Here is a 24244-nt window from a genome sequence, read left to right on the forward strand (position 1 = left end):
ATGCTCAGCTCAGTCTTTTTTTTCATAGCCCACCTTTCCTCCTTTTGAAGTGCATGACATACCGAGATTTCTTCTTGGAGAAGTACACTTGAATTCCTCAAATTTTTCTTATAACTTTAAAAGAACTTGGTATTTCTATTAGTCTGCTCAGGCTGCCATAACAGAATATCACAGACTGACTGGGTTAAACAACAGAAATTTATTTTCTCACAGTTTTGGTAACTGGAAGTCTGACATGAAGGTGCCAGCAACGTTGGCTTCTGTTGAGTCTTTCTTCCTGGCTTACAGAAGGCCACCTTCTCACTATGTCCTCATGTGGCCTTTCTTCTGTATATTTGCACTCCTAGTATTTCTTCCTCTTTTTATAAAGACATTAGTCCTATTGGATTAGGGCCTCACCCTTATGACCTCATTTAACTTTAATTACCTCTTTAAAGGCCCTATCTCCAGATACAGTCACACTGGGGATTAAGACTTCAACACATGAATTTGGGGGGAGCACAAGTCAATCCATAACAGTATTCATCTTCAAGTCCTTCAATTCTTAAATCACTTAGTTTTATTTTTAAAATTTAGATAAATTTCTGGGTAGAGGGGATTATGGATAAATTTATTTATGCTTATCCTATTTTCTAATTTTTTTTGTATTGAGCATGTGTTACTTTGGCAATTTTAAAACATTTAAAAAATACCAAGTAGAATCTGCCTTAAAACTTATCAAGATTAGTAATAGCTTTTGATGTATAGCTCCCAGGAAAACAGAAATAGTGTTCAATAGCTTCTGGACATCAGAAGTCTCCACGTTTCACTGGTAGACCCATGTTTACACCCTCTGGCATTTAGTTGACTTTAGCTCTATTCTGGCATCCTTTTAGATTCAAGGTGATTCAGAAGAGGAAGACTATTGGTTAGTCACTTCACTCTCTATGATACCTGAAGGTATAGACAGTCATAATTATTTGGCAAATTTTTATGTATGTACTATAAATAACTGCTTGGTTGACTTTCAGGGAATCCTGTGTCAGCTGTGGTCACCTGCAATCTCTTTGTTGTGCCTGCACTGAGGAAGATGCAGGGCATCTTGGATCCTCGGCCAACCATCATCAAAGCCAGGGTAATGTTTTCTAATGACCAGGAACCAAAATTGAAGCCTAATAACAATTAAGGGTATGATTTCCTAACCACCAAAACAAACATCTAGAATTTTATATTAGTTTTGAGGGAAAATGTGGTAATATTCTCCCCTTCGTGATACAAAATGGAGGGAAATTCTAAAGTAAATAATTTTCTCCAGGTAGAAGTCCATATGGGATATGTAATGATAAAATGGTCACTAGAGGGGCCGGCCCGGTGGCGTAGCGGTTAAGTGCGTGCGCTCCACTGTGGAGGCCCAGGGTTCAGTTCCCAGGCTCGCACCAACGCACTGCTTGTCCAAGCCCTACTGTGGCGGCGTCCTATATAAAGTGGAAGAAGATGGGCATGGATGTTAGCCCAGGGCCAGTCTTCCTCAGCAAAAAGAGGAGGATTGGCGAAAGATGTTAGCTCAGGGCTGATCTTCCTCACAAGGAAAAAAAAAGGTCAGTAGAATGTGGCTGACACCACTCTAACAACTAAACCTATATGGAAGGAGGAACAAGAATTCCTTTTCCCCTTTTCCCCTGTGTAAAACTACAGAGGATAGCAATTTATCTGCTCACTTTTTCTGTGACCTCCCTGATAAATTTTAAACAGTTCAGAAAAAGAAAGTCAAAGGACTAGAAAGAGACTCTAGTGAATCATAAGAAAAGAGTTACCGTATTGTTTGAAAAAGGACTAGTAAGGCTGAGGAATCATACCTATGGTAAAAGTCACTTGGAAATTAGAGTCCCCTTCTCCAACAACACTACCTTCAGTCTGATTTAATACTACTCAACTAATTATGTAACACACTTTCTGTATAACTAATGAACAATTTTCTTGATATATAAACTACAGTACCAAACCATTACTTGTATTTTTTAAGATTTATTGAGATATAATTGATACACAAAAAAAGCGCATATTTAATATCTACATTTTGATGAGTTTGGACATATGCATATACCCCATGATACCATAACCGCAATCAAGGTACCAAACATATCCATCACCCCCCAAAATTTCTCATGTTCTTTTGTGGTTTTGTTTGTTTATTTGTTCATTTCATGGTAAGAACATTTAACATGAGAATTATCTTCTTAACATATTTTAAAGTGCACAAAACTATATTGTTAATTATAGGTATTATGTTGTACAGCAGATCTCTAGAAGTTATTCAGCTCGCATAACAGAAACTTTATACCCATTGAGTAACGATTCCCCGTTTACTCCTCCCCTCAGCTCCTGGCAACCACCATTCTATTCTCAGCTTCCATGGCTTTGACTATTTTAGATACCTCATATAAGTGGAGTCATGCAGTATTTATCCTTCTGTGACTGGCTTATTTCACTTACCATAATGTACTCTAGGTTTATCCATGTTGCCACAAATGGTAGGATTTCCTTCTTTTTAAAAGTTGAATAGTATTCCGTTATATGTATGTATCACATTTTTCTTATCCATTCATCTGTCAGTGGACATTTGGTTTGTTTCCATATCATGCCTATTGTGAATAATGCCACACTGAACATGGGGGTGCAGATATCTCTTTGAGATCCTGATTTCAATTCTTTAGGATATATGCCCCGAAGTAGCATTGCTGGATCATATGGTAGCTCTATTTTTAATTTTTTGAGGAACCTCCATACTGTTTTCCACAATGACTGAACCATTCTACATTCCCACAGTATATACAACAGTGTATAAGGGTTCCAGTTTCTCCACATCTTGACCAATACTTCTTATATTTTGTTTTTTTGATCATAGCCATCCTAACAGGTGTGAGGTGATATCTCATTGTGGTTTTGATTTGCATTTCCCTGAAGATTAGTGATGTTAGCACTCTTTCATATACACGGTGGCAATTTGTATGTCTGCTTTGGAGAAATGTCTGTTCAAGGCCTTTGCCTATTTTTTAATCAGGTTATTTGTTTGCTTATTGAGTTGTAATATATTCTTATATATTTTGGATACTAACCCCTTTATCAGGTAGATGGTTTACAAATATTTTTTTCCCATTCTATAGGTTGCCTTTTCATGCTGTTGATTGTTTCCTTTGCTGTGCAGAGTCTTTTTACTTTGATGTAGTGCCACTTGTCTATTTTTGGTTTTATTGCCTGTGCTTTTTGTGTCAAATACAAGAAATCATTGCCAAGATCAATGTCAAAAAGCTTTTCCCCTATGTTTTATTCTAGCAGTTTTACAGTTTCAGGTCTATACATTTAAGTCTTTAATCCATTTTGAGTTGATTTCTGTGTATTGTGTAAGATGAGTCCCATTCTTTTGCATATATATATATCCAATTTTCCCAATACCCAAACCATTACTTTTCAAGAGCTCTGAAATAAATTCAGATATGACAGAATGCTGTGATTAGTTGGCAGGAAGCACATAAAAACATAGAAGAGGAAGAAGAAATATTAATAAAATATTACTCTGGGGATATATAGGATAAAAACATTAAGAAAATCTAGGCTTCAGATATTTTCAACATTGACATTCTAAATACTGAGGCTTTGTAGACTAGTAAATGAAGAGATATTCTTCTTTTCTTAAAAATTCAACTAGATATTTCTGAAAACAAAGTTTTTTGGTTATTTTTCAATAATCACAGTGGTGGTCTTATCTTAAATTAAATGGAAAAAGAAGAAAAAAGCCATCAATGAACAAAAGGTATTCTGATCAAGTCAGAAGGTCAGTCATAAAGCTTAGACATTCAAACCAGTAATACTGAATTTGCTCGCTATTTTCATATTTACTAAATTTAGGAAATAAGAAAAATCCACATTGTTATAAGAAAGAAAAAGAGGATTTCTCTTTGACTTTGGGGAGTTCTTATGAATCTTCTCATTTATTTCTCATTCTGACATTCACCATCTCTTCTTTAAAACTGACATTGTGGCAGCCGTCCATTCTGACAACAATGATGAGACATAGTGCTCTGTAATCAAACTGATGCTTGGTACATTGTTCATGATGCCACTCATTCCTGTCAGTTCATGGAATTGAGAACTGGTCTAAGAATAAGTCAAACTCCTTTCTCACACGCACAGAGCAGTGTCACTGGGACTGTCAGAATGGGTCAACAGTATGCTTATCTGTTTACTTCTTTTGTTTTTAACTCCCCAAATCACCCTCACACCTTTACTGACATAACTGCCATTTTAGAACATAACCTTATTCACTTCCTTGAAACATGGTAAAGCTTATTGTCTCTATTTCTGACCATCCAAGGTGCAGCTTATAAATGCCACTTAGTACTGTTCTCCAAAATGGTTGCCACAATCACAACCTCTCCCAATTCTCGCTGCTTTCAGGAAGTGAGGTGGATGTTAAATGTTGGTGTCAGTAACTCACACTGCTGGACTCTGAGGTAACTGTCCTATGAGTAGGGCAATGCTGCATTATTTTAAAAGGTCCTCACAAAAAATGTCATCCTTTTATATCAACACATTCTGAAGAGCATCATTTTAAAATAAACACTTGCCTGGAGACTGGGAAGATGGCAGTGTAGGAGGACTCTAAATTCACTTCCTCCCACGGACACAACAAATTTACAGTTACCTGTGGAACAGTTACCTCTGAGAGAGAATTAGAAACTGGATAAAAAGAACTCCCACAACAAGGGACAACACTGACAGATGTGGAAGAGGCAGAAATACTTTTTTGCTGAGGAAAAAACAAATTCTAGCCACAGTGCTTCATGGCTGGGAGCAATCTTAAGTTTGTTATTTATGAACCTCATGGTAATCACAAACCAGAAACCCATAATAAATACACAAAAAATTAAGAGAAAGGAAGCCAAACATAATACTAAAGAAAGCCATCAAATCACAAGGGAAGAGAGCAAGAGAAGAAGAAAGGAACAGAGAAGAACTACTAAAACACCCAGAAAAAAGTAACAAAATGGCAATAGGTACATACTTATCAGTATCTACTTTACATGTCAATGGACTAAATTTTCCAATCAAAAGACATAGGGTGCCTGAATGGATTAAAAAAAACAAGACCCATATATATGCTGCATACAAGAGATACACTTCAGATGTAAAGACACTCACAAACTGAAAGTGAAGGGATGGAAAAGGATACTCCATGCAAATGGCAATAAAAAGAAAGCTAGGGTAGCAAACTTATATCAGACAAAATAGACTTTAAAACAAAAACTGTAACAAGAGGACTGGCCCTGTGGCTTAGTGGTTAAGTACATGCACTCCGCTGCTGGCGGCCCGGGTTCAGGTCCTGGGTGCGCACCAACGCACTGCTTCTCGGGCCATGCTGGGGCCGCGTCCCACATACAGCAGCTGAAAGGATGTGTAGCTATGACATACAACTATCTACTGGGGCTTTGGGGGAAAAATAAATAAATAATTAATTAATTAAAAAAAAAAACTGTAACAAGAGACAAGGAAAGGCACTACATAATGATAAAGGGAACAATCCAACAAGGGGATATAACACCTGTAAATATCTATGCAGCCAATATAGGGGCACCTAAATATATAAAGCAATTTTTTTTTTTTTTTTGGTGAGGAAGATTGGCCCTGAGCTAACACCTGTTGCCAATCTTCCTCTTTTTGCTTGAGGAAGAGTGGCCCTGAGCCAACATCTTGTGCCCATCTTCCTTCACTCTGTATGTGGGATGCCGCCACAGCATGGCTTAATCAGTGGTACAGGTCTGCACCTGGGATCTGAACCCATGAACCCTGGGCTGCTGAGGTGGAGTGCAGCAAACCCAACCAATGTGCCACCAGGCTGCCACTAAAGCAATTATTAACAGACATAAAAGGAGAAGTAGACAATAACACAATTATTCTTGGGGGCTTTAACGCTACACTTACATCAATGGATAGATCATCCAAACAGAAGATCAATAAACGATGGACTTAGTAGCTATATACAGAACAGTCCATCCAAAAACTGCAGAATACACATTCCTTTCAAATGCACATGGAACATTCTCCAAGATAGATCACATATTAGGCCATAAAATAAGTCTCAATAAATTTAAGAAGATTGAAATGAGGGGCCAGTCCAGTTGCGTAGCAGTTAACTTCGTGCACTCCGCTTCGGCAGCCCAGGGTTCACAGGTTCAGATCCCAGGCATGGACCGACACACTGCTTATCAAGCTATGCTGTGGCGGCATCCTATATAAAGTAGAGGAAGAAGGGCACAGATGTTAGCCCAGAGCCAGTCTTACTCAGCAAAAAGAGGAGGATTGGCAACAGATGTTAGCTCAGGGCAAATCGTCCTCACAAAAAAAAAAGAAGATTGAAATAATATAAAGCATCTTTTCTGACCACAACGGTATAAAACTAGAAATCAACTATAAGAAGAAAACTAGAAAAGCCACAAATATGTGGAGATTAAACAAAATGCTACTGAACAACTATTGAGTCAATGAAGATATCAAAGGAGAAATCAAAAAATACCTGGAGACAAATGAAAATGAAAATATGACATGCCAGACTTTATGGGATATGGCAAAAGTGGTACTAAGAGGGAAGTTTGTAGCAGTACAGGCCTACCTCAAGAAACAAGAAAAATCTCAAATAAACAAGTGCACCTAAAGGAACTAGAAAAAGAAGAACAAACAAAGCCCAAAATCAGTAGAAGGAAGGAAATAATAAAAATCAGAGTGGAAATAAATGAAATAGAGACTTAAAAAAATAGGAAAAAAACAATGAAACTAAGAGGTGGTTCTTTGAAAAGATAAACAAAATTGACAAACCTTTAGCTAGTTTCACCAAGGAAAAGAAGAGAGAAGGCTCAAAGAAGTAAAATCAGAAACAAAGAGGAGACATTAAAACGGACACCTAAGAAATACAAAGGATTACAAGCGAATACTATGAAAAGCTATACGCCAACAAATTGGATAATCTAGAAGAAATGGATAAATTCTTAGAACTGTACAACCTCCCAAAACTGAATCAAGAAGAAATACAGAATTTGAATAAACCAATCACTAGTAAGGAGATCAAAATGATAATCAAAAACATCCCAAAAAACAAGAATCCAGGACCAGACAGCTTCCATGGTGAATTCTACCAAACATTCAAAGAAGACTTAATACCTATCCTTCTCAAACTCTTCCAAAAAATTGAAGAGGAAAGGAAGCTTCCTAATTCATTCTGTGAGGCCAAACATTACCCTGATACCAAAACCAGACAAGGGCAACATAAAAAAAGAAAATTTCAGGCCAATATCACTGATGAACATAGATGCAAAAATACTCAACAAAGTACTAGCAAATCAAATGCAGCAATACATTAAAAGGATCATACACCATGATCAAGTGGGATTTATTCCAGGGATGCAGGATGGTTCAACATCCGCAAATCAATCAACATGATACACCACATTGACAAAATGAAGAATAAAAATCACATCATCTCAATAGATGCAGAGAAAGCATTCAACAAGATACAACATCGATTTATGATAAAAACTCTGGATAAAATGGGTATAGAAGGAAAGTACCTCAACATAATAAAGGCATATGTGACAGTCCCACAGCTAGTATCATACTCAATGGTGAAAAACTAAAAGCTATCCCTTTAAGAACAGGAGCCAGACAAGGATGCCCACTTTCACCACTCTTATTTAATGTAGTATTGGAAATCCTAGCCAGAGAAATTAGGCAAGAAAAAGAAATAAAAGGGATCAAAATTGGAAAAGAAGAAGTAAAACTGTCACTATTTGCAGATGACATGATTTTATATATAGAAAACCCTAAAGAATCTACCAAAAAACTATTAGAAATAATAAATACAGTAAGGTTGTAGGATACAAAATCAACATACAAAAATCAGTTTCATTTCTGTACCCTAAGAACGAAATAGCAGAAAGAGAAATTAAGAATACAATCCCATTTAGAATCACAACCAAAAGAATAAAATACCTAGGAATAAATTTAACCAAAAAGATGAAAAACCTGTACACTGAAAACCATAAAATATTGTTGAAAGAAATCTAAGAAGACACAAAGAAATGGAAAGATATTCCATGCTCATGGATTGGAAACGTTAACATAGCTGAAATGTCCATACTTCCTAAAGTAATCTACAAATTCAGTACAATCTCTATGAAAGTCCCAATAACATTTTTCACAGAAATAGAACAAAGAATCCTAAAATTTATATGGAACAACTAAAGAACCCAAATAGCCAGAGAAATCCTGAGAAAAAAAGACAAAGCTAGAGGTATCACACTCCCTGATTTCAAAATATACTACAAAGCTATAGTAACCAAAACAACATAGTACTGGCACAAAAACAGACACACAGATCAATGGAACAGAATCGAGATCCCAAAAATAAAACCACACATCTATAGACAGCTAATTGTCAACAAGGGAGCTAAAAACATACAATAGAGAAAGGGAAGTCTGTTCAATAAATGGTATTGGGAAAACTGGACAGCCACATGTAAAAGAATGAAAGTAGACCATTATCTTAAACCATACACAAAAATTAACTCAAAGTGGATTGAAGACTTGAATGTAAGACCTGAAAGTATAAAACTTCTAGTAGAAAACATAGGCAGTATGCTCTTCAACATCCATCTTAACAGCATCTTTTCTAATACCATGTCTTACCAGGCAAAGGAAACAAAAGAAAAAATAAACAAATGGGGCTACATCAAACTAAAAAGCTTCTGCACAGCAAAAGAAACCATCAACAAAATGAAAAGACAACCTAACAATTGAGAGAAGATATTTGCAAATCATATATCTGACAAGGGGTTACTATCCAAAATATATAAAGAACTCATACATCTCAACAACAAAAAAACAAAAAACCCAATTAAAAAAAGGGCAAAAGATCTGCACAGATATTTCTCTAAAGAAGATATACAGATGACCAACAGGCACATGAAAAGATGTTCAACATCACTAATTATTAGGGAAACGCAAATCAAAACTACAATGAGCTATCACCTCACACCCGTCAGAATGGCTATAATTAACAAGACAAGAAATAACAAGTGTTGGAGAGGCTGTAGAGAAAAGGGAACTCTCATACACTGCCGGTGCGAATGTAAAGTGGTGCAGCCACTGTGGAAAACAGTATGGAGAGCCCTCAAAAAATTAAGAGTAGAACTACCATACGATGCAGCTATTCCACTTCTGGGTATTTATCCAAAGAACATGAAAACATGAATTTGAAAAGATGTATGCACTGCTATGTTCATTGCAGCATTATTTACAATACCCAAGATGTGGAAACAACCTAAGTGCCCATCAATGGATGAATGGATAAAGAAGATGTGGTATATCTACACAATGGAATACGACCCAGCTATAAAAAAAAGATGAAATCATGTCATTTGCGACAAAATGGATGGACCTTGAGGGTATTATGCTAAGCAAAAAAGCCAGACAGAGAAAGACAAACACTGTATGATTTCACTCATATGTGGAAGATAAGCAAACACATGGATAAGGAGAACAGATTGGTGGTTACCAGAGGGGAGGAGGGTGGGGGAAGAGTGAAAGGGGTAAAGGGGCACATATACATGGTGACCAATAAAAACTAGACTATTGGTGGTGAACACAATGCAGTCTATACAGAACTGAAATATAGCGATCTACACCTGAAATTTACACAATGCTATAAGCCAATATGACCTCAATAAAATAACTTTTAAAACTAATAATAATAATAAAATAAAATAAACATTTGCCCTATTTCCTTGGTCACTTATGGTTGAAGTTGAAATACTTCTGATTTTCAGTAAATAATCAGAAACGTAATCCTAGCAATTCTCAAATAGAATTATTGACCTAGTGTTTCCACAAAAGGACATCCTATCATGTGTTTCCTTAATATATTGTCAAAGCACCCTATGCTGTTTCTTGTTCTCAACTTATTTGTCTAGAAACGTACCTGAGGTATCTCCTATTAGTATTAACCGCTCACCTCAGGCAGTGATTAAGAGAAGGCAAAGGGAAAATACTTTCATCTCCTGTAGGACCAGATCAGCATGTCCTGGGAGAGTATGAGCATGTTGTAACTCTACTGACTACTGTAATTTGTCCACCTTCTCTCTTCTCTTGAGCATTATTGTCCTGCAGACTATAAGAACTTGATGAATGCTTTCTGACTGATATCATAAACAGTAAAATTCAAAGCATTTCAACAAAACGTTTCTGTTGTTTGAAAATTGCTACTATGGTTGCAACTGTGGAGAGAAATGTGATTGTTTATTTTGGCAAGATCAGTCATTGATCATCAAAATATATTATCGGATGCCTGTTATATGAGACTATTATGGCCTATGGATTAAAAAACAGATATTGAGGGGCCGGCCCGGTGGCGCAAGCGGTTAGGTGCGCGCGCTCTGCTGTGGCGGCCCGGGGTTCGCTGGTTCGGATCCCGGGCGCGCACCGACGCACTGCTTGGTGGGCCATGCTGTGGCGGCGTCCCATATAAAGTGGAGGAAGATAGGCACCGATGTTAGCCCAGGGCCGTCTTCCTCAGCAAAAAAAAGGAGGAGGATTGGCGGATGTTAGCTCAGGGCTGATCTCCTCACAAAAAAAAAAATAAGATAAAAAACAGATATTGAAAATGATAGAACTGTTCATGATTCATAAGAAATGTAAATCAATTAACTTATTACTAGGAAATGAAAAATATAACTAGGTTATAGAAACTTTGGAGAAATGAATTTGAAATTAATCCATATCAGCATGTGCAAGGATTTTAAAGCTACGTAATAAATTTTATTTATTTTTTTGTGAGGAAGATCAGCCCTGAGCTAACATCCATGCCAATCCTCCTTTTTTTCCCTTTTTCTCCCCAAAGCCCCAGTAGATAGTTGTATGTCACAGTTGCACATCTTTCCACTTGCTGTATGTGGGATTCGGCCTCAGCATGGCCGGACAAGTGGTGCGTCGGTGCGCGCCCAGGATCTGAACCCGGGCCTCCAGTAGCGGAGCGCACACGCTTAACCACTAAGCCATGGGGCTGGCCCCTATGTGATAAATTTTAGACAGGTGACATATAGGGTATATAAACTCAAGGACCTCTCTGGTAGATTAATGAAATCAGTGCCTCATAACTTCTATAGCACTTTTCAAAAAACTTAGTGTAAAACTCCTTTAATCACTCTTTGGAAGCTTTGACCAGACCCCAGCAGAGTCCAAGCCCCTAGCACCAAGCAGGGCCTCAAGCTGCCATCGTGGGCATCCACTCAAATAAAATCCCCTTTGATCATCTGTTTTCTTACCAACTCTCTTCTCCAATCTGTGCTGCTCTTAGTCCCACCCTGTTCCCCTGAATCTTCTGGAGCTTTCACCTTCTCCTCATTATTGCCGTCAAACCTTCCAAAGATGTTCAGGTCTTTGGTAATTTTCTAATCGTCTTCCTCTCTACCTCACCTCTTACCATCAGTTGCTTTATTTTCATAATTCTAAATACCTTTATTTCTACCTCGGCAGCTCACATATGCATCCTTCTCAATACCCTGAACTGTTCCATCTCAAAAATCACCAACTCTGGTAGACGATTTAGGAACAGTGGCAAGTTACCTATCAGTAGATATAAAAGAGTGTAAAACACTCCTTACCCCTACCCTTTTCCCTCAGTCCATAAGCCCCTTTTGACTTTACCACTTTTCTCATCCAATGTAAATCCTGTGTTGCAACTTCTTTCCAACACCCTCCATGTTTTTTTTGTATCTTCTTCCTTCCATTATAACCCACTCTAAGAATTCACAAACTTGGATCAATCCTCCCTTCTTTGTCCTTCACTTTTATTCCCAGGCCTCTAAGCACAACTAGAGAAGAGTATACAACTGTTTGAGTTATCACTTCCAGTTTACAAATCTCAGCAGGGACCAAAATTCCCCCTGGCGATCCGTTTATACCCTGTAGGTCAGCTTCTTCTCTTCCTTACTGCAGTCTTCCGCATCTGCACCATTCTCCTAAAGCCCCTTCACCCTCTGTATCCCCTGAGTTTTGTAGCCAACTAAGCCTAGGTTTGAATGATGGCTGCAACATTTACTAGATTATAACCCTTTGCATATTTAATGGTTTCTCTTTTTCTAGTCTTGCCTTCTCTTAGATCCCTTTTCTGTCTAACTTGAATCATGTCAGCATCTCCAAATCCTTCAGTGCTTCCCATGACCCCAGGGTTAAATCTAAACTGCTCAAGTGAGTATAGGAGGCCCTCCATCCCAAAGTCTGTTTTCCTCTCCGCCTTCACCTGCTTCCCATCCTGCTCTTTACCATACCAAGCTGTTTACTGCTTCCAGAATGGACATGAGATCCCCTGTCTATACCTGTGATTATTCCCCTTCCTAGAAGGTTCTCCCCTAACCACCATCATCTCATTTCTCAGCTTGGAAAATTAATCATAAGACTCAGGCATCATGTCCCCTCTGAAGCCTTTCTCAGTGTCCCTATGAAGTGTTGATTACTTAATTCTTTGTGCCCTTTTATACCACATAAACAGCTCTATGATAAGATTATTACACTGTATTTGCAATTAATTATTTACTCTATTTGAGAATTCTTTGAGGTGAGTTCTCTATAAAATGGGCAGGACAGGGGGCCGGCCCGGTGGCGCAAGCAGTTAAGTGCGCGCGCTCCGCTGCGGCGGCCCGGGGTTCGCTGGTTCGGATCCCGGGCGCGCACCGACGCACTGCTTGGTAAGCCATGCTGTGGCGGCGTCCCATATAAAGTGGAGGAAGATAGGCACAGATGTTAGCCCAGGGCCGTCTTCCTCAGCAAAAAAAGAGGAGAATTGGCGGATGTTAGCTCAGGGCTGATCTCCTCACAAAAAAAAAAAAAAAAAAAAAAAAATGGGCAGGACAAAGAAGGGCAAAATATTGTCCCCTTTTTTTTAATTAATAAATTTTATTTTTTAGAGCACATTTAAGTTCACAGCAAAATTAAGCATAAAGTATAGAGAGTTCCCATATATCCCCTGCCCTCATACACACACAACTTCCCCCATTATTGACATCCTGCCCCAGAGTGGTACCTTTGTTACCATAGATGACCCTACATTGACACATCATCACCCAAAGTCCATAGTTTACCTTAGGGTTCACTCTTGGTGTTGTATATTCTGTGAGTGTGGACAAATGTACAGTTGCATGTGTCTACCATTGTAGTATCATACAGAGTAGTTTCACTGCTGTAAAGACCCTCCATGCTGTGCCTATTCATCTCCCTTCCTGCTAACCGTTGATCTTTTTACTGTCTCCATAGTTTTGCCTTTTCCAGAGTGTCATATAGTTAGAATCATATAGTAGATAGCCTTTTCAGATTGGCTACTTTCACTTAGTAATATGCATTTAAGATTCCTTCATGTCTTTTTTTTTGGGGAGAGGGGGTGAGGAAGATTGCTCCTGAGCCAACATCTGCCAATCCTCCTCTTTTTGCCGAGGAAGACCGGCCCCAGGTCAACATCCATGCCCATCTTCCTCCACTCTATATGGGGCGCCGTCACAGCATGGCCTGCCAAGCGGTGTGCCCCCAGGATCCGAACCGGCGAACCCCGGGCCGCCGCAGCAGAGCACACGCACCCAACCGCTTGCACCACCGGGCTGGTCCCAAGATTCCTTCATGTCTTTTAATGGCTTGATAGCTCATTTATTTTTAGTGCTATATAATATTCCATTGTCTGGATGTACCACAGTTTATTTATCCATTCACCTACTAAAGGACATCTTGGTTGCTTCCAAGTTTTGGCAATTATGAATAAAGCTTCTATAAACATCCATGTGCAGGTTTTTGTGTAGACATAAATTTTCAACTCACTTGGGTAAATACCAAGGCACGCAATTGCTGGATTGTATGGTAAGAGTATGTTTAATTTTGTAAGAAACTGCCAAACTGTCTTCCAAAGTGGCTGTACCATTTTGCATTCCCACCAGCAGTGAATAACAGAGCTCCTGTTCTTCCACATTCTCACCAGGATTTGTTGTGGCCAGTTTTTGGATTTTGGCCTTTCTAGTAGGTATGCAGTGATATCTCATTGTTGTTTCAATTTGCAATTCTCTAATGACATATGATGTTGAACATCTTTTCATACACTTACTTGCCGTTTGTATGTCTTCTTTGGTGAGGTATCTGTTCAGGTCTTTTGCCCATTTTTTAATCAAGTTTTTCATTTTCTTATTGTTGAGTTTTAAGAATTCTTTGTGTATTTTGGATAACAGGCCTTTATCAGATGTATCTTTTGCAAATATTTCCTCACAGTCTTGTGGCTTATATTCTCATTCTGTTGACCTTTTTTTTTTTTCCCCTAATTCTCTCCCTTAAACATTTACATGTAGAACATACTATAGAATACTACACCAAGTAATACAATTTTATCTCTTAAGTGACTACTATACACCAGAAAAATATTCAAAGAAAAGAGAGGAAATAGTCCTAGTCCACAGCCCACTGCCCAATTTTGAATGAATAGAAGGAGTCATCAGAAGTGAAACATCAACCATTTGCAATGCTTTTTCACCAAAAAATATGTCTACATTTACTCATGGTACATCATTCTTATAAGCATTGATGCTCATAGTAAATAGATGCTTTCTTAAGCGAAGTGATGTATTATAGCAGAACTCTAATGTCGGTACAGCTAAATATGTTGATTAATAAAGTATTCTGCATTTCAGTAAAACACCTTAAAAATCTAATCAGTTTCATCTCTTGCTGCAAAAGGAACAGCAGTTTGTGTAAGCTATGAAAAAATTTCATTCACTTCAATTTGATGCAATTCGTTCTTGTTTCTTAAATTAACATTAATATATTTCTTTAAAACAAACAATCCCATTTTGTAGATGCACAGACAGATATAGGACCAGTTAGCAGTAAAGCTGGGAGTAGAACCTACATGTCAATTATCATCTCGCTCCAGTATTTGTTCCACTGTAATGCCAGTCAGTGCCATTGCTAGGGAAAGAAACCTTGCTTAAACACTTAGCAAATAACCCAGCCATGTGAATAGCTCTTGTAGTTTGGTTCTGGAGAACACAAATACACAAAGATAGAGATTGAGAGAAAGAGAGATTTTTGCCCTCGGGTAAGCACAAAATAATTCAGGAATAATGCAAGTTACCCCCCCAGTAGATATGAAATGGACTATAAACATAAGCAATATCAAGTGAAAGAGCTGAATGTGATTCAATCAAGGGAAACCTCCCTAGAATGGAATTTTTTTTCTGGATTCCAGAGGAAAAGCAGGGATTGTCATAGTGAATAATTAGAATGTTTAAAAACATGGTAACCAGGGCCAGCCCGGTGGCTTAGCGGTTAGATGCGCGCGCTCCACTACTGGCGGCCCGGGTTCGGGTCCCAGGCGCACACCAACGCACCGCTTCTCTGGCCATGCTGAGGCCGCGTCCCACATACAGCAACTAGAAGGATGTGCAACTATGACATACAACTATCTACTGGGGCTTTGGGGAAGAAAAAAAGGAGGAGGATTGGCAATAGATGTTAGCTCAGAGCCGGTCTTCCTCAGCAAAAAGAGGAGGATTAGCATGGATGTTGGCTCAGGGGTGATCTCCCTCACAAAAAAAAAAAAACATGGTAACCAGAATGGATTGGAGATAGACTTAGTTGAATTAAAATTTCCAGAATATTCAAGTTTTAATGGTATCATTTGATCTAAGCAGTATCTGTTGTAGTTGAATAAAGATTTCTAGACCATTTTAATGTAGAGTAACTTAAATGATTATTGTGCTAATGGGAAATGTTAATTCTCGTGCGCTGGAACCAGTCTTGTTTTCACTAATTAATCTTTGATGGGCTATAGTTTGTAATTATATACTGTATAAACTTGTTCAAGGAATACCTCTTAGGCACCTGTTACCAACACATTATCACTAATTTATCAGATTTCAGGATGAATTTAATAACATCAATAACAAAAAACAATGGCTCCAGGTTGAAGGTCGACTGGTCATTTATATCATGTGAGTGAACTGAAGTTGCTATATTGGAAAGGAAGTTTATCCTTGTTAGAGAGATATGAAACATGCCATTTCATAGCAAAGACTCATTCAGAGGAATTCTTTTAGTACCAGTGACGTGGCTAAACCAAAATCCTATACCTTTTAGAGGAGACTACTTTTATTTGCCTTAATGAAATTGTATATCAGTATTGGGATACTAGGGGAATATTCAAGAGAAAAAGAAAGTTAACTGTCCCCTTTGTGCTGAAGACAGGTGTATGAAGGGGTAGCCGAATAGCACTTCAGTAAATATTTACTAAATGGGCGAATGAATGGGCATACAAATAAATGGATATTGAACTTGTTTGCTTGCTTAGGTCTGCCTCCTTTATTTTCAATTTAAAATATCTGCTTTGCTTTCTCAATTCATAGGTCAGAGGTATCTGTCCTCACAAACCATAAAATTAGACTTCAAAAATAGACCCCATCTTTTTCATCTGCCCTTTTCCCCACTATGAATAAGAACTTCTTAGCCTTCTTTTCTGTTTTCACCAGAGCAGCCCAACCTCTGGACTTTCTATATTAAGAACATAAGGTGGCAGTGGTGGAAACAGCAGAATGCCAGAATATTTTCCATGTCCACTGTATTCTTTGCACAACCTCTATCACCCTGTACTTTTAAGAGATGATCAGGAGATCAACTTTGTTTTCTTTTCCTCTTTATTCTCTAGTTATCATGTGATGTAAAACTGGATCCTCGTCCAGAATACCATCGGTGTATACTGACTTGGCATCACCAAGAACCACTGCCTTGGGCACAGAGTACAGGTTAGTCATTCACACCTGCAGGTATCTCTATGCCCCCACCCTGTTCAAACACAAATTTATATACAACCTCCTTCCTTGGTCTACCTAATTTTGTAATTGTTGTACATTTTCCTTTTTCAAAGATTAGATGAGTTAAATTATTCCTAAACAGTACAGCGTAACAGGACAACAAGAGGAAAAAAATTTTTTTAATAAAAGTTTAGCTATTCCGTGGAGCCAAATTTTCCAGGTAAACATTTGAAATACAAATCTAGAATTACAGAAGATTTTTATCTATTTGTTCAACCAATAAGTTCTGAGCATAACTTTGGTTATAGGAAAAGGATGGACGGTGGCTATGCCTCCCTAAAATGTGAGATTAAAGCCCAATTAGGATGTGATTCTCTGTAGCCTCTATTATACCCTAGCTGTTGGTAAATTTTAAGGACTGAGAAACCAATATTGATAAAATTCAGAGTTCTATAGTTAACTCCTCTAGACTTTAAACTTTTATCCTCAACTTCTTTAGTCATATTTTACCTAACTTTTGATGGTTAGATACAACTCCAGAAAAATTGTATTACCCTTTAAACAAAGGTCCTATCAAGTACAAGCATCAGCTAACACAATGACTTAAGTATGCAGTGACTTGCATTAAAATTGGCCACCAACTAGTTAGTAGGACGCTAGGCAAGTTACCTAACCTCTTTTGAATCTTGGGAGAATTAAATAAGATAGTTAAATAAAGTGCCTACCACCTTGTCTGGTACTTAGTAAATACTAGAGAAATGGTAGCTGCTGCTATTATTATCATTATTATTTTAATAGGTTTTAAAAGCTTGTTTTTTCAGACACACATAACTTTGTAGCCTGAATTAAGAATTTCTGTGGCATTTTGCATAATTTTATAAAATCCTGGTTTTATTCCTTTAAGCAATAATTTCTAATGTTTATTTTTGAAGTTTAATGAGAAGGTGGTAGGATGCAGTAGCAAGGCCACCTGAAAAAGGCACTGGAATTCTGACCAGCTCTCTTCCTCCTGAAGACCTATGTTTCTGGTCATCGGTTTTTATTTTGAAAAGAACTACAAGGGCTCTAAATGTCTACACTGAGATGCTCATGCTTCTGTAAAGAGAGTATTTCTTTGTAGGTAATCAGATGAGCAGCCGTCTGATGAGCATGCGCAGCGCCAACGGATTGTTGATGCTACCTCCAAAGACAGAGCAGTACGTGGAGCTCCACAAGGGCGAGGTGGTGGATGTCATGGTCATTGGACGGCTATGATGGTCACCAGCAGGAGAAGGCTTTGATGCATGTCCACATATCATTGACTGTATCCTGTAATATGCAACGGCACAGCTAGTTTTTCTGATTTGGATAAAAGTTGATCTGTATAGTTAACACCTTGAACTATATTTCAAAAGAATTTAAATACCTTTTAAAGAAAAAAACACCTTAAAAAAAAATCTTAACAGACAACTCTATTCTGATTATATCAAGGCAAATTTTTCCTTTCTTGCAAATTGCTTTGTGTGTTCAATGCTAGGTCTGATAGCGATAGCTTTTAGTAGACAGCAGTAGGTGCCTGCAGAACTTGTGTTTTTCTCATCTTTAAAATACAACTACTTATGCTCTTAAATCAAGGCTGTCTGCTTATTTATACTAGTGTAGGCAACACTTGGATTTCCCTTCTTAGTATGCTTCATAACCGCTTTACAGAGAGCTTTTGCTTGTTCTTTATCATGTATCTCGTGTTTATGTGCACAGTGCCAAAAGAAGAGTGGCTGGGTGGAGGCCCTGCCCTGCCTCAAGGAGAACCATCTCCTGCAGAGCGTCCAGGGCGGTTTCTCACCCAGCAGCCTCATGGCACAGTACTCTTGGGCAGTAACTGGATACCTTTTATTTGAACAAACAAACTGGGGGAAAAAAATGCTTCCTTAAGTGCTGACAGCCTTTTTAACCAATACATTTAAAATTGTACAGAACAAAAAATAAAATCAAAGACTGATCTTGTACAGATATTAGTGTTACCAGCATTCATGTGGAAATCAAGAGCAAAGAAAAAATAATGTTAAACAACTCTGTACCATAACATTTTCTGTAATGATACTGAAACTTAATGAATAAAAAAAATCCTTGATCATTATTTAAAAATCTATTGTGTTGGCCTGGTTATTAAAAAAGAGAAGATCGTCATACCATTCTCATGGGGTTCTACCTGGATAAAAGGAATAGTTATGATGGCTTAGCAAGGTTAAGTGGTATAAAGGAGATTTAAAATGTGGCATAATATAACTATATTTTGCTATAGCACTGTGATTTATAGCATTGTGAAAATACAGATTAGAAAGTAGGAGAGAATCTGCAGTTGGTCTGGTTTTTCCAGGCATAGCTGGAGAAGAGCAAGCAAATTTAGAGGAAAGATAATTGATAACTTAGAGAGAAAAAAAAAACTAAATTTTTATTTTAGATGCCATAAAAACAAATTTCAAACATGTACAGTTCTGTGGAATGGAAGAAAAAAAAAGTAATGAACCAGAAAATTACAAATGAATACCTGGACATTTTTGGATCATGTTAGAAAGGAAGTGAGAAATGAGAAAAATCGGTACTGACCATAGAAAATACAGCAATTGAAATAGACTCTATCCACAGTGGCTCCCTGAATAAAAACTTAGGGGCACTTTTCAAATAGTGGTAAAAGGGGACATTAAATTTGCTGTAGAATATACTTAGTAAAGCAAACAACAAAAATTGGCCTACTAGTAAACAAGGTGCCAAATGATGGCGATGAATAAAGCCAACTAGTAAACAACAAATATTTTATATTGATGTTTGATATTTCCAGAGTTGAAAATAAAATGTTCTATATTTTGAATTTCTAACATTTGCAATTAAAGAAGATAAAGTTAATTAATAGAGGTCAAACAAAAGATCATGCAAAGAGTTCTTTACCTACATTCATTCAAAAAATATTTATTAAGCATCTACTATGTGCTTGGATACAAGGTACATCGTGCTGCTATTTACAAAGATGAATGGGGTAGTAGCTGACGTTACACTCCATCAAGGGAGATAACAAAAACATGTGCAAGTAACCGTAACTTTTGGTATGTTTGATATTTGATAATACATAGTCGAGAGTGTAGAACGTGATAAACACTAGAACTCAGATTTAAAGAGTTGGAGGAGTTCAAATGAGAAGCTCCTACAGGTAAGATTTCAAGGGATAAGATGGCATTTTAGTGGGTCCTGAAGGAAGGGCAGAATTTTAAAGATGATGATGCAGGAAGAAGGGTATTCCAGAAACAGAGAATTATGAACAATTAGTAATAATTATTTCTATTATAGACTGTAGGCTCCACAAGGGCAAGGATTTTCGTTTATTTTGTTCGCTGATGTTATCCCCAAGTCTTTAGAAGAGTTCCTGGCACGTGTGCATATGTGTAGGCATCCGTAAATATTTGTTCAATGAAACACATTGTATAGAGCTTACCATATGCCAGGCACTTTTCTAAGCACTTTTCATATGTTTAATTTTCACAACAACCCTGTAAGGGTTATTATTCCTATATTACAGATGAGGAAACTGAGGCACAAAGGTTAAGAAACTTGCCATGGTCACACAGCTACTAAGAGGAGGAGCTGGGATTCAAATTTAGCAGCCTGGCTTGAGTCCATACTCTTAAAGACCAAGCTAGAGAAGCAGAAAATTGATACATTTGTAAGACAAAAAAAGTATGTTTCAGACCCAAACTATGAAGTTCTTGAATACCAGGTTAAGGAGTCTAGATTTATTCTAGAGACAATCAAACTGTTAGAGATTCTTCATCAGGGAAGTGTTCGGATCAGAGCTGTCCTTTTAGGGAGAATGCTCTGGCAGCTTTGAGTGGATAGATTGGATTGGGAAGGAACTGTAGTGAGATACCGGAAGTGAAGTGATCATGGTTGTGCAGGTGAAGGGTGATGACAGCCTTAACCACAGTGGTGGAGGTGATGGTGATGGAAGATCATGACAGATGAATGTGCCTCTGGACATAAAGAATAGAAAGAATTTTATGACTGATAACAAGTTTTGGAAAGGAAGTTGGAGGAGTAAGAGATGATTGATTCAGTCTTCAGTCTTGGCTGACTGAGGAAATGTTAAACCATTAGCAAAAAAAGAAATTGAGAAAGATGGATTTTGTGGAGGAGCTGATGAGTCTGGACGTGTTTGAGACGCCACAGGAGTATGAAGGTAGACGTGCTGTTGGCACTTGAAAGTACAGGTTAGGAGTTCAGAAAAGAGATACTGGCTGGATATAACCTTGGGGGGTCACATAAAGGTGGTATTTGAAATGTAAGAGTGGATGGGAAAGATTATCAAGGAAGGGCTTGCCAAGAGAAGAGGACAGGGCCCTGGGCCGTATTTTGGAATGTGGAAGGGAAAAGGCCATGAATGGAATGAAGGGAAGAGCAGTGTGTAGAAGAGAAGAAACAGGGTACTGCAGTATTCCCAAAACCAAGGAGGAGAGTTTCAAGAAGGAAGGATAATCAGTTTCAAAAAGAAATCTCAAGAAAGGTAAAGGCTCAAAAAGACTTGCTGATGAGGCGATCATTTGTGAACGGCAAGAGTGCAATTTTGATAGTGGGTTGAGGGCAAAAGCCAGACTGCAAAATAGAAACCATGACTATGAATTCCTTGGAACCTGTGCATGAGAAAAGAAAGATAGACGCAAGAGGGTACCTTGAACCACTAACAAGGTGGAGGAACGATTTTTGTTTGTGGGTTTTAAGAAAGGAGAAACAACAGTAATAGGCATATTGAAAATGCAAGAGTAAGACTCCAGATGGAGAAAGAAGAGGAAGGAAGGGCTGGATTTAAGGGCCCTGCTGGCCCAATTAGCCTGGAAAAGAAAAGGAACATTTTTCCTTCAGAGTTAGAAAAGGGAAAAATATGAACACATTTGAAGTAGATACAAAAGAAATTTAATTTAAAATTTGAGGTTCAATGAAATGGTTCTACTTGGCACAGTGAAAGTTAATGTCATCTAATCTATTTGCATTTATTTGGCCAAAATTATTTTAGAATTATGCAGATATGTCTTAGTAGTTGATACTTAAAGACTAGAGAAGATGTTTTCAGATTCGTGCTTATAGCTGTGTGGAAGTTAAGCATTTCCTTTTTAACCTGCTTTTTTTTTTTGGTTGTATGTTTTGGTTGTTTCAAACCATATCACACAATGAAAAAAAGAACATAAGCAGATAAAGTTTACCAAGTAAATGCTATTAAGTAATGTTGCATGATACAGCAAGTGGAGTCTTCAGATGGCATTCATTTTTAAGATCATTTGCTAACCAACAAAATTTTGTGGATCTAACCCATAACGAACTCTTAATCTGCCCGAAACCCTAAAAGGTAAGTCATTATCATTCCTAGTTATAGAAAGTGGAGATTTATGTAAGTACAGAATTCAAAGCAAATGAATTATGTATCTTGTTATTCCAATGATGATGGATCTAAGTTACATGATGCACTGCATTCTAACGCGCTCATAAGCAGTATTAAGCTCGACTCTCTATAACGTAGTTATGTCATTACAGAGTTCATCAATAACTTGGCCTCGAACCAGAAGGTTAAAGAATTGCTCAGTTCTGGCCATTTTGTATGGTCGATTTTCAATATTTCTTCTGTAGTCTTTTGTAATAATTCAATGATTTATTTAACAAGCATTTATTAAGCTCCTACAGTATGCCAGGCAGCATGATAGGCACTGAGGATACAGTGATGAATGGGACAATGACTCTGGTATCACAATGGAGGAGAAAGATTATGAGAAAGTAAAAAAAAAAAAGTTTTTAATATAAATTATGAAAAGTCTGTGAAGAAAATCCAGTGATATGTTGGAGAGTAACTGGGTGGAAGCCTAAATCATATTCGGTTGTTGTGTCAGGTTCAGCCATTAAAAAAGGCAGAAATCACACTAAGAGACTTGAATGTAGGAATAAGTTAAATAGGTGTTACAGACCTGGAAAAGCACAAAGGAAACACTGAGACATCAGAGATGATAACTACAGGAAGCAACTACCACAACTAGGGCCAGGGAGGCAGGAGGAAGAGGTTAGAGTGATCAGAATCTAGAGGCTCAGAGGTCAGACCCTTTGGAGCTAGGACTCAACCCTCTAAGGAGAGGGCACGGCCCAGCTGCAGATTCTGTGAGTGCCACAAAAAAATAATGGAGGCTAGAACCAGTTGCTGTTGCCAGGGTGACACTGACAGAAATAAAAAGCTAACAGGAAGGAACACAAGTCCCTTCCCTCCCTCTGCTTTCAAAGCTCCCTGTAGTCTAATGCAGCCTATTGTTGAACCTAACAGGAAGCCGCCTGCGAAAGAAATGCGGTTCCAGCCCCAACACCACAACGCAGAATGCAGTGGTGGATTTGGAGCTGAGAGACAATCACTTGTCAAGTGATGGGGGAAGGGCTCTCTAAACAGGTAACATTTGCACTCAGATCTGAAGGATGAAAATAAACCCCACATGTTAAGAATTGAGAGAAGAGCATTTCAGACAGGAAAGGGCTTCAAGAATACAATACCAGAAAGGAGGCAGAAGTATGATGAGGGAGGGGGAAGTGGTCTGAGGTATAGTTAGAACTGAAGCCAGGGTGGAGCCAGATCACGCTCACAAATGTATAGGCTCTTGGATGTAATACTAAGTACACACACCCCTTATGCTATATGTCAAATATTCTAAGAGCATTGGGAAACCACTGAAGGTTTAAGAAAAAAAAATGTTTACTGAAACACCTATTGAATATAAAGCACCATGCTAGACAAGGGTTCCTGCAAACGAGGACCTCATTCTGTCTGCCTCCTACACCTGTTCCTCTGCCTGTATTTTTGTTTCCTGGTTAATGACATCACCATTTACCCAGTTTCCCAAACCAGAAACCTGTGAGTCATTCTTCTCATTCCCAAGTCCAGTTAGTCACCAAATTCTGTCAACTCTACTAATCGTTCCTAAATCAACCCTCTCATTTCTATTCCCACTGCTACTACCTTGGTCTCTGTGCCTCCAGAATTGCCCTCCCCAAACCCATCCTTCATGCTGCTACCAGAGTGATCAGTCTCCCCATGCTGAAACTGTGTTACAAAACCACTGCCGCAGATGAGGTCCAAGCCCCTCCTTCCTCCAACTTCATTTTTTCCCCCTCCAACTTTATGTGACACCGGACCATTTGCAGTTACCTCTACAAACCATGTCATTTTATGCCTCAGTGCCTTTGCTCAGGCTGCTTAATTGTTCAAGATTCACCTTGGGCATTAACTCCTCCAGGAACCCTTCCCTAAATTCCCAAATTGGACTAAGTCTCCCTCATCCGTGCTTCCACTTATCACTGCATTTCGTTGGAATAATCTGCTTACATGACCC

At 38.2% G+C, this 24244-nt stretch overlaps 1 protein-coding gene across 8 annotated transcripts in view; it reads left to right on the forward strand.

Annotated features, from left to right (window-relative positions):
* Nucleotides 1-19004, forward strand: part of GPHN (gephyrin) — a 648078-nt gene extending 629074 nt beyond the window's left edge. For all 8 annotated transcript variants that reach the window (XM_058567151.1, XM_058567147.1, XM_058567152.1 and 5 more), the window contains 3 exons: nucleotides 1011-1114; nucleotides 16757-16853; nucleotides 17983-19004. In XM_058567151.1, the coding sequence (XP_058423134.1) occupies nucleotides 1011-1114; nucleotides 16757-16853; nucleotides 17983-18116 (335 nt within the window). In that variant the 3' untranslated portion in view covers nucleotides 18117-19004. The remainder of the gene's footprint in view (nucleotides 1-1010; nucleotides 1115-16756; nucleotides 16854-17982) is intronic.
* Nucleotides 19005-24244: the final 5240 nt, after the last annotated feature.

The sequence above is a fragment of the Diceros bicornis genome, chromosome 24 (assembly GCF_020826845.1).
Source record: "Diceros bicornis minor isolate mBicDic1 chromosome 24, mDicBic1.mat.cur, whole genome shotgun sequence".
Classification (NCBI taxonomy): domain Eukaryota; kingdom Metazoa; phylum Chordata; class Mammalia; order Perissodactyla; family Rhinocerotidae; genus Diceros; species Diceros bicornis.